General features: G+C 34.4%; 1 protein-coding gene across 1 annotated transcript in view; it reads left to right on the forward strand.

The window, feature by feature from the left end:
* LOC150082157 (guanine nucleotide exchange factor for Rab-3A-like) overlaps positions 1-13,063 on the forward strand; it is a gene marked incomplete at its 5' end in the record, with an annotated part of 70,860 nt that overhangs the window by 42,297 nt on the left and 15,500 nt on the right. The window contains one exon of the mRNA XM_090380439.1: positions 8,315-8,443. Within this exon, the coding sequence (XP_090236565.1) occupies positions 8,315-8,443 (129 nt within the window). The remainder of the gene's footprint in view (positions 1-8,314; positions 8,444-13,063) is intronic.

The following is a 13,063-nucleotide window of genomic DNA, read 5'->3' on the forward strand; positions in this document are numbered from 1 at the left end:
TGCTGCTTGGCTACAGATTCTCAAAACATTTGAAATAATACTATGAGGCGTATTATTTGTTGTTTCTTGCATAAGTTCGAATGGTATCAAGAAGTTGTGCTGCCCCAACTCCTGCTGCATCTCCACAATGATTGTGCTCCTTCCATGTTTTAACGATGGTGTTATCTACTGTAGTAACTCGAGCAGCACATTTGGTTTTTCGGTAATTTTGACACTTTCAATGAATTTTTGTTTCATTTTGCCTGTCTTTATAAAAAAAAAAAAATGTCCACTGAAGCACAATTTCGGTTTTCCTTTTTCTGATTTCAAAAATTCCACCGACATGATGCGTTCACAAACTCAAAAGGATGAAAAATAAACTCAAAATAAGAAAATGTTGTGATTGTAAGAGATTATAAATATATAAGTACCTCCCTAATCAGCATGCCCTACTCCCACTCCCCTAAAACATGCTACTTAAGTTAAAAGAGTTAAGTGGGTACCTAGCCAATTCCAATTTTGGAAAATAACAGGCAATTAAATTAAAGCACCTACAATGGTATGTATTTCTAGGAAATGTATATCTAGCACATAACTTCCATTTTTAACTGCACTTAATTCTTAAATAACACCTATAGAAAAGCCTTATTTTCAATTTAAAATGACCAATAAATTTATATAAATTATATGTATTGCCTGGCGATAAAATATGCTAGCGATCATTTGTAGGCTATAAATTGCTTATAAACTTAAATTTTCTTAAACTTTCGGCGATAAACTTTCCTAGACTAAGTTTCCTAGGCTAAGTCTTTCCTAGACTGTCTAGGAAAGTTTATCACCCGCAATTCACCGCCAGCAATTAATCGCTAGCAGTTTACCGCCGCGTCAGTTTATCCCATAAACAATTTATAGCCTACAAATATCGCCAGGCAATACATATAATTTATATAAATTTATTTTTAACTTAAGTAGCATGTTTTAGGGGAGTGGGGGTAGGGCATGCCGATTAGGGAGGTAAATTATATGCAATAGTGGACCTCAAATTTTACTTATATTAGTTTACTTATATATTCTGGCAATCTAGGGCCACAAAACTGTTCATAGCCCAGGACTGCAAGAGTGTTTAAATGAGTCCTGAAAGTGATAATCACTACCTTGCCTATTGATTTTATGGCACAGACTATTTTCTCTATTCTTAAAACTATCTGATATGATAGGAAGCAGTAGATCTGGATAGAACACTTCCATAAGCTTCTAGAAGCATATTTTGTACTTCAGTTGTAATTTTCTGCAATCTGAAACAAAATTTTGAAAAGTGCACTGTTCCTTTTTAGTATTTGTCTAGTGAGGCTTAATGGAAAAAAAAAAAAAAAAACAATACAGCTGACTAAAAAATCACATGAACTAAAGCATAGTCACTAACCTTGGAATGTTGCATGCTTACTGTGCACCACTACTGCCCTCCAACACAATGTTGATAGGATGGCTAACTGCCACTTTTCCTAGTGATGACATCAGTCTTTCTTGAATGCCCCTTGAAATTTTTAGTTTTCAGTATGTAATTATTTGTTAATTTTCATTAAATTTCTTTCCAATGAGTGAATGTAAAGAATATAATAGTTCACAGTTATTATAGCCTGCATTATCGTTCCTTTCAGTAACCAATTTGAATGTTCTCAGTATTTATATGGGATCACTGAAATACTCTGGTCTGGTTTCTTTTACTTTTGTATGCATATTTTTCCCTATGAAAAAAAAAAAACCCACGAAAGATGTTTTATGTGTAAACTTCTTTGATGAAAATCAGAACAGTTTTAAAATCGAACAACTAGAAATGAAATCATGAATTATGTAATGTTTTATGCTCATGCCTGCTACTTACTCTACCAAATCAATGTTAGTGAAATTAGCATCATACTTCAGTCCGAATATTTAGTATGAACAATGTAATGTTTTTATGCACTGCTTATTGTACCGAATCAACATTTAGAAGATGTTAGGCCAATAGCCTAATTACCATTTGATTGTAGACATTTGTTGAATAGTATGATTGCAACAAAAGTATTTGTATTGTTACAATCCTCATTTTCATTATATTCCATTGTTAGGTGCCTAGATGTTTCACATCAATAATTTTTCTGAGTAGTGAAAGGGACTGAATGCCACATTTCTATAACCTTTGTGTTCAATGATGCCAAAGTCAAGTACAGAGTGTTGTCGAGAGTATCGAGCAAGCCAACCTAAGAAAATAAAGATGGAGGTAGCAATGAGTGTGCGAGTATGACAAAGGCTGTCGAGATTGTGTAAAAGACAAACAGAAAATCAAGCATTGGATTTAGCAGTGCCTTCAACCAGCAATGCCGCTCCATCTAACAACAATGTACCTGAAGTGAGTATTAATTATGTACAGCAGAACAGTTCTCCAATTGTGCAGTAGATGAGTTTAAATGATCAAGCTCCTTTTCTTTGCACAGACTACTATTTACATAAGAATGCCTAAAAGGATATTTATGAGAAATGATGTCTGTTCTGTATGCTACATTTGTGATAGTCTATGGTTCAGAGACACAAAAAAACCAGCTGCTAAAGATATAAAGATGTAACATTGATACGCACTGCATTTCCTGATGTTGACATCAATTGCATTCTTGTGTGTAATAGTTGCAGAGGATCACTTAAGAGCAACACCATTCCAGCGCTATGTAAGCTGAATGGCTTTGTCTACCCAGAAATTCCATCGCATTTACTGAATTTGGTGGATTTGGTGACAGAGATTTATTTCTCTTCACTTACCGTTTATACAAAAAAGGCGCCTGAGACATGCATATGGATAATACGACATTCTGGGCCAAGTGATCAATGTGCCTGTTTCAGTCAACATAATGGTCCAAGGGCATCATGTCAAGGAAGAATCCAAGTTCAACACCATGAACCATCTGACCTCAATCTTGGTGAACCCACCTGACTAACCTTTAACCTCATTTACAAATATGAATTATAAAGTAATGCTGGTGCTTGCATTTTCCTTATAGTGGATGTACTATAAATAAACATGCATCACCCTGCGGGTATAGATTGGTCGTATGATGTTTCTTTATGGTGGCGGATAACAAAGCTAGTGATGATAACTTCCATTTCAGTACAGTTGGATTATAGAAAGTTTAAATCCTTTAATCAATGAAGTCACTTCAGAAACCTTACCTTTGCATTTTCCCATTTTTCAATTTCTGTTGCCTTTTTTGCAGGTCCTACGTGGTAGCTTTGCCATCATGATACGTTGTTGTCTGCTGCTCGTTTGGAGAGATCTAGGTTTAATTCCTGTTGAACTATGGGAGGAATTCTTCCAGAAGCCCTCTTCAGATGTGTATCATCATTGCACAAGCTAGTATGAGAAGAAAGCGATTTCTTTTGGCACAGATTGTGCAGTTGTTCAACGATACACTCGCAGTTTGTCTTGCGAGTGGCATGGCTACATGATTGATGTTGTTTGCTTGCATGTATCTCACTGCCTTCTTGCGAGCTAACTTTCCTATCTTATCCTAGGTGGTAAATCTACCATGGCCTGAGAAATGCTACATCCATCATCAATCTACAAAATTAGTTTACCAGGCTTGCAACTAGTCGGCTACAGACAGGACAGCTTGCTCGAATTCATCCACAATAGGAAGGAACTTGCAGTTCTCTCACTCAACTGTCAAAGCCTACCGGCACACCACGCCAACCTCACCGATACTATTACACAGCAATGCCAAATCTTGCTGCTGTCTGAGACTTGGTTAAAAAATAACGAGAGTGTCAATGTCCCCAACTTTGATTGCTTCGTTTAGTTAAAGCGTGAAACCAACCAACCAAACAGACAGTTGTTGGTTATTTGGTTTTTAGGAGCATTAGCAACTAAGGCCATATTGCTCCGGGAATATGCGGTGGTCATTCCCTGACCTTTCCGCATCCTCCGTATTTGGTGGGCTACGCACTGCTGCTCCTGCCCACCTGGCTACGGAGGCGCCCAAACAGACAGCTGGAGTCACAATATATCACAACAAGAAGGACGAGGGACATTGTTATGCCATACTTAGATGTCATCTATCGACAAACAACTGGTCCAACAGACTGTTCGCCCCATTAGCAATATATGTACAGTGGAGTGCTTTTTGCTGAATGGCTAAGTGATACTTACAACAGTGATACACAGGATATAATTGACTTCATTCATTTTGCTTTGCTCCCGTACTCAATTCAAGGTGCAGCACTGTTAAAGAAAGATTTACATAAAATACCCATGATCATGAGCAGTGATTTCGACGTTAACTTTGGATTAGAAGAAACTAAAACATTAATTACTCTCCTGCAAGAAACGTTCGATCTTACAATGAACACCAATAACTCAACTACAAGATCAGGTACATCAATTGACGCTGTTTTTAAGAAGTTTTTTAGATACGTTGCAGTCGCAAGTATACATCTCTTACTTCAGTTATCATAAATCCATTGTATCTTGTCTTCCAGCTGCAATTATTGAAATTTGTGAATGATCAATAAAATATTTACAATACAAAAGCTCTTTTATTTCGTATAGTTGTGACGCACCATAGCCTTAGTTGCGCCAATAAAATTTAAATCCAACCAATTTCATAATCAATATATACTTTCCAGAAAGGATGTCATTGACGTCACTTTCGGAAAGTAATAGACTCCATTTCCATTTCATAAAATCATGACAAATTGGTTTTATTACATCCAAAATTTAGTAGGCACCACCAAAGATGTTTACACATCAGAAATTATGGAAAGACAAAAGTAGAACTACAGTAGAATCTTGCTTATCCAAAACAGTTGGGACCGGTGTATTTTAGATGGTTGGTTCTTTTGGATAAATTCTGTATACATGTAAAAAGAAGCAGAAAAAAATAAAGAAAATTACAGTAATTTGTATTTATTATTTACATACTACTGCACATGCTTACACAGCATTAAAAATAATACATGTTCTGTTGCTTAGAAGACTTTTTTTTTTTTTTTTTTTCTCTCTCTCCTGTATTTTCGTAAAACACTTTGGTTCTCATTCAATTCTTTTTATGATTTGGTGAATCTAGTAGTCTGAAGAGCATGAACTGTCTGTTGGTTTACATGGTGTCATCATAATGTTCCCTCTTCATTTTCAATTTCTGTCTGATTTGGATTAGTATTTAAATTTAAATTAGATAAAACCATTTCCTTATCTCACAAAAAAGCAATAACATGGTTCATTAAAAAAATAACCTAATGCATACAGTTCATGTTTTGCCTCTATTTTTGTGCATGGCTATTAAAATGTCCAAATAGTCTTATTACAGAGATCATCAAACTGTACAAAGTTTCTGTTTATGGAAAGTTAAATTGAGGAACCATACAAAAAAAAATTTAAAGAACAAGGCATATTTTATTTATTATTATTATTAGTCATACGATGCAAGGAAGCCTGAAGCTTATGCTGCACCAGCCAAAAAAAATTTCCTAGTTACCCAGTGAGAGAGAAACGAATTGCCAAGAAAGAGAAAGATGATATCCAGCTAAGCACCCTGGGTGTGCCAAACCCATACTCACCAGATGTGAGCGCCGACCGGGCTAGCCGAGTGGGTAAAGTACCTGCCCGGCAACCCAAAGGTCGCGGGTTCGATTCCCGCCTCGGGCTTGGATCAAAGTACTGCAAAAAACCTCGGGAGGTGCAATATGGCCACAGAAGCCGATGTGCCAACAACTACCAAATCAAAAAAAAAAAAAAAAAAAACCAGATGTGAGCCTCAGAAAAGCTAAGAAGTTTGTGCCTGTGATAAAAAAGCCAAGCAGGCTAGATAGATTATTATTGTATATATATCCTGTATAACAGTAACTACACTGATGTGATGCATAAACATCTTGTAAAAAAAAAAATAAAATATCTGCAGATCAACCATTACAGTCAATTTTTATATTGACATTACAGTTAAATTTTATATTCACCATTATAATAATGTATGTAATGGTGAATTTGTAGCCTTTTACACTAAAGTTTAATGTATTATATCTGTGTGGTTGGTATTATACACATGGATGAAATTTACTCTTATTTTTCATAATGCTTTATATAAGTGGATGTCCATTTTGAGGAGAAGAGGTTTTAAAATTTTTAAGAAATTACAATTAGACACAAATGTTCAAATAAAAACCAACTCCATCTCTCAAGCAGAATGGAAGCAACACTATTCCAAACTATGGTATAACCCTGGCACTAGGGAATTGGAAGATAAATCTGTGGTAACTGAAGAGGAAGAAAATATAACAATGGAAGAACTAGAGTTAATATTACAAAAATCAAAAAACCAAAAAAGCCCAGGCATAGACAATTTGAATGTAGACCTATTTAAATATGGTGGCACCTTATTAAAAAATATACTACTAAAATTATTTAACATCATATGGCGTAAGCAACAGATACCCAAAGATTGGGAAACAGGAATAGTAATCAATTTACTCAAAAAAGTCTCCAGAAATAACCCTAGCAACAACATACATGCATAACACTGCTATCAACTGCTTAAAAGCTATACTCTAATATACTAAAGAATAAACTTAATAAATGCAGTGAACAATTCTTAGAAGAATAATGTGGGTTCAGAAAAGGGAGAAGCACAATAGATACCATTTTCTCATTACAACAAATTTTGGAGAAAAGAAGAGAATTCAACCTACCAACATTGCTGCTGTTTATTGATTATGAAAAAGCATATGACAAATGTAAACCGGAAAAACTTGGGCAGATTCTACATGAAGAAAATATCCCAACCCAACTCCAGAAAGCGATGCAAAGCCTATATAAAAACTCAAACGTCTGCATAAAATATTCTAATGGCCAACTATCAGACCCAGTTAACACCAATAAAAAGGAGTCAAACAAGGGTGTGGACTATCACCAAATTTATTTAATATCTACATCAATAAAATTATTAAAGAATGGAAACAAACAATTAACAACGGAATACAGTTGAACAACAGGAATAAAATCCAAAACTATATTATATATATATATATATATATATATATATATATTTTTTTTTTTTGTTAGTTGTTGACGCATCGGCTTCTGTGGCCATAATGCACCTCCCAAGGTTTTTTCATTTTACTCTGATCCAAGCCCGAGGCAGGATTCGAACCCCCACAACCTTTGGGTTGCCAGGCAGGCACTTTACCCACCTGGCTAGCCCGGTCGGCACTATATTATATGCTGATGATCAAGTTATAATTGCAAAATCCAAAGATGAACTACAGATAGCAGCTAATGAACTGAATAAAATAGGCAAAAAGTAAGAGATGAAAATCTCCACCTCGAAAACAAAATCAATGGGATTATGTGGAAAAAAACATAGTCAAATTTTTATTGATGACAAAATAATAGAACAAATATCTGACTTCACCTATTTGGGAAATTTAATATCAAATGAAGGGAAAGACATTCACACTAAACTACAAAAATATAATAAAATGAACGGAACGATTAAACGCCACTTAAACGGAAAACAAATGACAACTGAAACAAAATTACGACTACACAACATCACTTTAAAATCAACCCTCATCTACAGCTCTGAGACTTGGGTCATAAATAAGAAAGATGCACACAAACTAGAAGCAGCACAAATGAGATTTTTATGACCATTTTTAGGCTTTACAAGACTAGACCACCAAACAAATTTAGATATTCATGAGAAATTAAAAGTAGATAACATAGCAAATGACATAAAAGGGTATCAAAAAAAATGGTTCATCCACATAGAATGAACCAAGACCGGATCCAAAAATTAGCCTTTAACTACAAACCTACAGGCAAGAGAGAGATATGGGTAGACCAAGACAACGATGGCCAGATCAAGACCACATCCAAGAGCTACAATGGAATAGGCCTTAAAAGACCTAAGCCAGACCAAGTACAGGATGATGTCAATTTTTTTTGAGTGAAATTGTGGAGGGGCATCTGAAAAGCATGAGTTGCCCTTCCTCTTTTGACATTATGAAATAACTTTGACTTCTAACTGTTTATAGTTACATTTGCTTAACATGTGCATAATTTTTGTTATTCATGTGCAAAATGATAAGAAAGTAAAATATGTTTCTCAATAAACCATGTCTTCCATTTCATAAAATATTAAAATTTGAAGTATCTGAGATCTTTGTCTAAATCTAATTTAAGACAGAAATGATATTTACATCAGAACAATTTGGGTTATTTGTACTGATGCATATAAAATAAATTTATACATTCTTTAATTTTATGTAAAAAGCTATACATTATTTTTAACAATGTGATTTTGCTTTAATGCAGGTTGATCCAGTTTATCACCAGGAATTTGTTGAATGGCGGCAGAACCCTGATCTTGACAAGACTAGTCCTTTTCTTTCTCGCATATATAAAGAAGATATTTTACTTTGTCTTACTTTTGCCAATCAAAAGGTTTGTTGCTAATTAAATGGTTTTGAATACTGTTAAATCATTATCTCTCTCCTCAGGATTTCTGCTAAATAAAATGAATAATGAAGCTTAAAAACATTAAATTCATTTAGATTATTTTTTATATAATTTTGAAATTTAAGCAGTTTTGAAGTTTTAAGCAATTTGTATTTGGAATGCAGCTCAAAAGGAAGGCACTAGTTATATATGTCTGTGTGAGGAGGCACTCAGATGAGTGTGGAGGTGATAGGACTAAAATATAGTGTGATGATCATGGAGCATATTGCTGAACAACTTTCAGTGGATAAACTTATATTACACAATGTGAAAAATTAAATTCCAGAAGTTGTTCCCAGAAAGTCGTACATATGTGTGGTACCTGATTATATACGTGCACCACTTTTTGGGTGCTAAAGGTGAAATTGTCTTAATAATATCATTAATAGTATGTCAAACCAAACTGTTGCATATCTGAAAAATAGTTAAATGTTATGAGTCAGCTTCTGATGTATACATTGAGAAAGAATAAACACTTTAGAGGGATAACGGTTTGTTTGTTTTGTTATTTGGTTTTTAGGAGCATTAGCAACTAAGGCCATATTGCTCCGGGGATATGTGGTGGTCATTCCCTGACCTTTCTGCATCCTCCATATTTGGTGGTCACGGGCTCAAATTCCGGTCTAATCGAAGTGTGTTCTACGTACTGCTGCTCCTGGCTATGGAGGTGCCAGTAAGAGTTTGAAGAGAAATTATTTAAACAGCTAGTTTCATTGCTCTTAAGAGTTTACAATACATGGTCAATTTTGAATTTGGATAGTAAGATAAAACAATAAATTTGGAAGGAATTAACAGTTGGCCATATTTTATGGCCTGCATTTCTTTTTTTTTTTTTTTTTTTTTTTAGGCTTTCTCTTTTTGGTTTAAATGAAGAAAACTAAATGAAAGTTTTAACATGGCCTGCTTAATTATTTGTGGGAGCATAACTTGGCCCTATTCTTTTTGGTGACGTGAGAAAGCTACCCAGATCTCCATACCATGCTGACAAGATCTCAACAATTGTTGGTGCATGGAACCTACTTGTACCAACAACATCAGCCAAATAACCAACAATCCAACTACAACCTTCCACAATCTGAAACACTCCTTCTTTATCCTCTAACTGAGATCTCCAAAATTGAGTGCCCCCCCCCCCCATATGAGGGAATTGCCTGTAGTCGACAAGACATTCTCCAGTCAGATACTTAGGACAATGGCTGTTACCTTATGTTTTCTTATTTTTTTTTTAGTTCCTGCTCTTTCAGTTTGTTGCTTCCACAAGTCATCTGAGTGAGTTCTCTGTTTATGTAACTATGGAAATTTTTCTGACATTTATGCTACAGTACCTGATTTTTACCATGCCAATTTAAAATTAGTTCAGTTTTTGCCATTTATTGCTGAGAAAGACTCCCATCCCCCAGAGAGTGGATTATTATATCTGATTCTATCCATTTATTATCTAGATCATCAATCATTTATTTTGCAGATTTAGTGTAGTGTTTCTTCCAACTACTATAAAAATTCAAAACAGATCTTAAAAAATTAACCATTATAAAATCAGAAATGATCATAAGTTAACTGAATTTGTAATTTGTAGTTACAATTACAAATTAATAACTACGATTAATAAGAATTGCAACAACAGAAAATTATAATTAACAATTTGCAATTGTTACTTGTGCATTTTGAGTTTGATTTCAGTTTTTTTTTTTTTTTTTTTTTTTTTTTTTTTTTTAAATTTTGTCTTTGATTTCTCATCATAGTCGGAATCAAAATAACATATAAAATTGATCGTGTGCGTGCGCGGCAACTTGGGTCCCATAATCCCAATCTCTCAAGTGAAGTTATTTTAAACAATTTTTATTTTCTGATTTTTTGCCTTGTATAATATTTTCTGTGTCTATAGGTCTGATGATAAGATTTCACAGAAAATCTAAAAATGTTGCCGTGTAATACATTTAATAGGTGGTTAGTTTTTGGGTTGATGCGACTAATTGTGATGGTCATATGACTGAATGGCATAAAAAGTTATCTTTTTCACATTGAGTAAAAAAAAGTATCATTTTTTTATTCTTAATTTTTCTGTAAGCTCCCACATAATCTCCATTTCAACATGAGAAATAATTATGTCCATTATTTCAGACTGACAAGCCATATATTAGAGCAGTGGTTCTCAACCTTTTATGCTTCACGTACCCCCTGGAAATGTATATGTAACTGGCCTACCCCTTGTATAGATAGATAAAACTATAGTTACAGTATAACAATGGGAATAAAATAAAACATATATAAACAGATTAAATTTTGTATTCATAAATTACATATATCAATAAACACAAAGAGTGACATAAGCAATTTAACAAATCTTATAAAATTATAAACATTTTACTGGGTAATCAGTGAGATGGTTGCTCTTATTTACGCCTGCACAGTTCATCAATGGTTGGGATTATCTTGCTAAGGTAGAGTTGCAAGTCACCTTCAACATCCAGCCTGTTCCTATATTTATTTTTTAAAGCAGTTAAAGATGAAAAACCAGTTTCACATAAATAAGCTGTGAAAGATAACAAATATTTTACTGCAATTCTTGACAAAGTCGGATATTTCTTCTTCACTCCAATCCAAAAACTAATCAATGGCTTTTTGGAATGAATGCTTTTTAAACTATTGTCACAAGATATCTCAATCAACTCTTCTTTATTGGACAATGGAAGCTTACATTTTTCCAAATCAAATGTGAAGGGGTCTCGAATCCATTCTTGCGTTTCATCAGGGGGTGGAAAATACTGCCTTATAAGAGTTTTAAGAGTGCTTAAGTGGACGATTATTTGTTGTCTTCAAAGTCTGCAATCGTTTGCTCATTTTCTTTAAGAAATGAATCTAGTCACAGCTGTTCTTTTTAAGTCAAGAAATTGGTCACAGCTGTTCTTTTTAATTTCGTTTTTCCAGAGAGTTTTTTTTTACCATGGCCTCAGTTTTCTTCTCAACTTAGAACACATCAACGTTGTCTCCTTGCAATGATAGTTCCAAATATTCACTTTTTCAAAAAATATCAGCTAAATATGCTAACCATAGAAGTCATTCTAAGTCTTGTAGTCTCAAAGAAAGTCGAAACTCGTGGTCCACGAAAAAAAGCGCCATGAAAAAAAGGCGTACTTCTGTGTGAAGCAGCAATCTCTTATGCAGGCTACCCATTTCACACATAATTGAAAAAAGTCTTCAATGGTCGAGTTTTCATGAAATTAACTATTTGTACACTTTCATCCAGAACTATTTTCAAATCATCAGGGAGAAATTTAGCTATCAGTACTTCACTGTGAAGACAGCAATGAGTGAACTTACATTCTGGTGCAACTTGTTTTTTACGACCTGCTAGTCCTGTGATATAACTAGTCGTTGCTTTTGCTCCGTCAATACATACAGAAATACAATTTTTCCATTGAAGGTTGTTTTCGCCAAAAAATGAATCAATCATATTAAAAATATCCTCACTCATAGTAGAAGTTTTGAGAGGCTTACAAAATAAAATATCTTCAAATATTGCATCCCGGAATTTTCCACACACAAAAACAAGTAATTGAGCTAGCCCAGCTACGTCTGTCGACTCGTCCACTTGTATGGCAAACCACGGGCTGCATTGAATAGCTTGAATGAGTTGGTCCTTAATATACAGGCCATATCTTTAATTCTCCTGGAAACTGTGTCATTTGACAAAGGAATGGTTCTGACTAGGTTTGCCCCTTTTTGACCAAACATACAAGAAAATATTTCTTCCGCTGCTGGAAGAATGAGTGACTCGCCTATTGTGTGAGCCTTTCCAGCTTTGGCAATTTAAAGGCTTACTTTGTAAGATGCTTTAAGTGCACTTTAATTTTCTTCTATGCCAGAAAAATGCTTAATTACAGTTTTTCTACTATTCAAGTCTTCCAAAAGATGTTCAAAATAGTTTAATGGCATTATTTTTTAAATGCTCATGTTTTGTTTCAAAGTGTCGCCGTAAAAGAGATGATTTTCATAGAATTTTGTGACGGACTTCAGAGCAAACAACCCACTGTGGATTTGGTTCTACTAAATTTCCTGTCCATAAAGCCAAATTGTAAATATGATTTGTGATATTTACGTTTTTTAATTTTTTTATCACTTGATTGTTTAACTTTTAACATTCTTTTAGTTACTGCTGAATCCACCTCTTTACTCACATGGGATTATGATGTAGTCATAGATGTAGAAGCAATTGGCTCCAGCTCCATGTTACTTTTCTTCTTAATTATTGATTTATCCATGTTTCAGGGTACTTTAGAAACACGTTCATTTAACTTCACAGTAAACTGAAGACTAAAAATAACTTTAAGCACAGCAAGTGAAATAAATTACAACAAATACATAGAGCAGTAAGAAGGTGCATTCACTAACTTAGAATGGATGTTTTGACTGGGAGATCAGCTGTTCGGCTAGGTTCGGCTCTCAGGTAGAGAAGGCGAGGGAGGATTGACAAACATGTACAGACATGAACTACAGTGCCGTGCTTCATCACTCAGTTCTCAGAAATTAATCAGCAGCAGTGTTGCCAACTTAGCGACTTTGTTA

The sequence above is a fragment of the Mastigoproctus giganteus genome, chromosome 8 (genome assembly GCF_048544385.1).
Source record: "Mastigoproctus giganteus isolate SK-2022 chromosome 8, ASM4854438v1, whole genome shotgun sequence".
NCBI lineage: Eukaryota > Metazoa > Arthropoda > Arachnida > Uropygi > Thelyphonidae > Mastigoproctus > Mastigoproctus giganteus.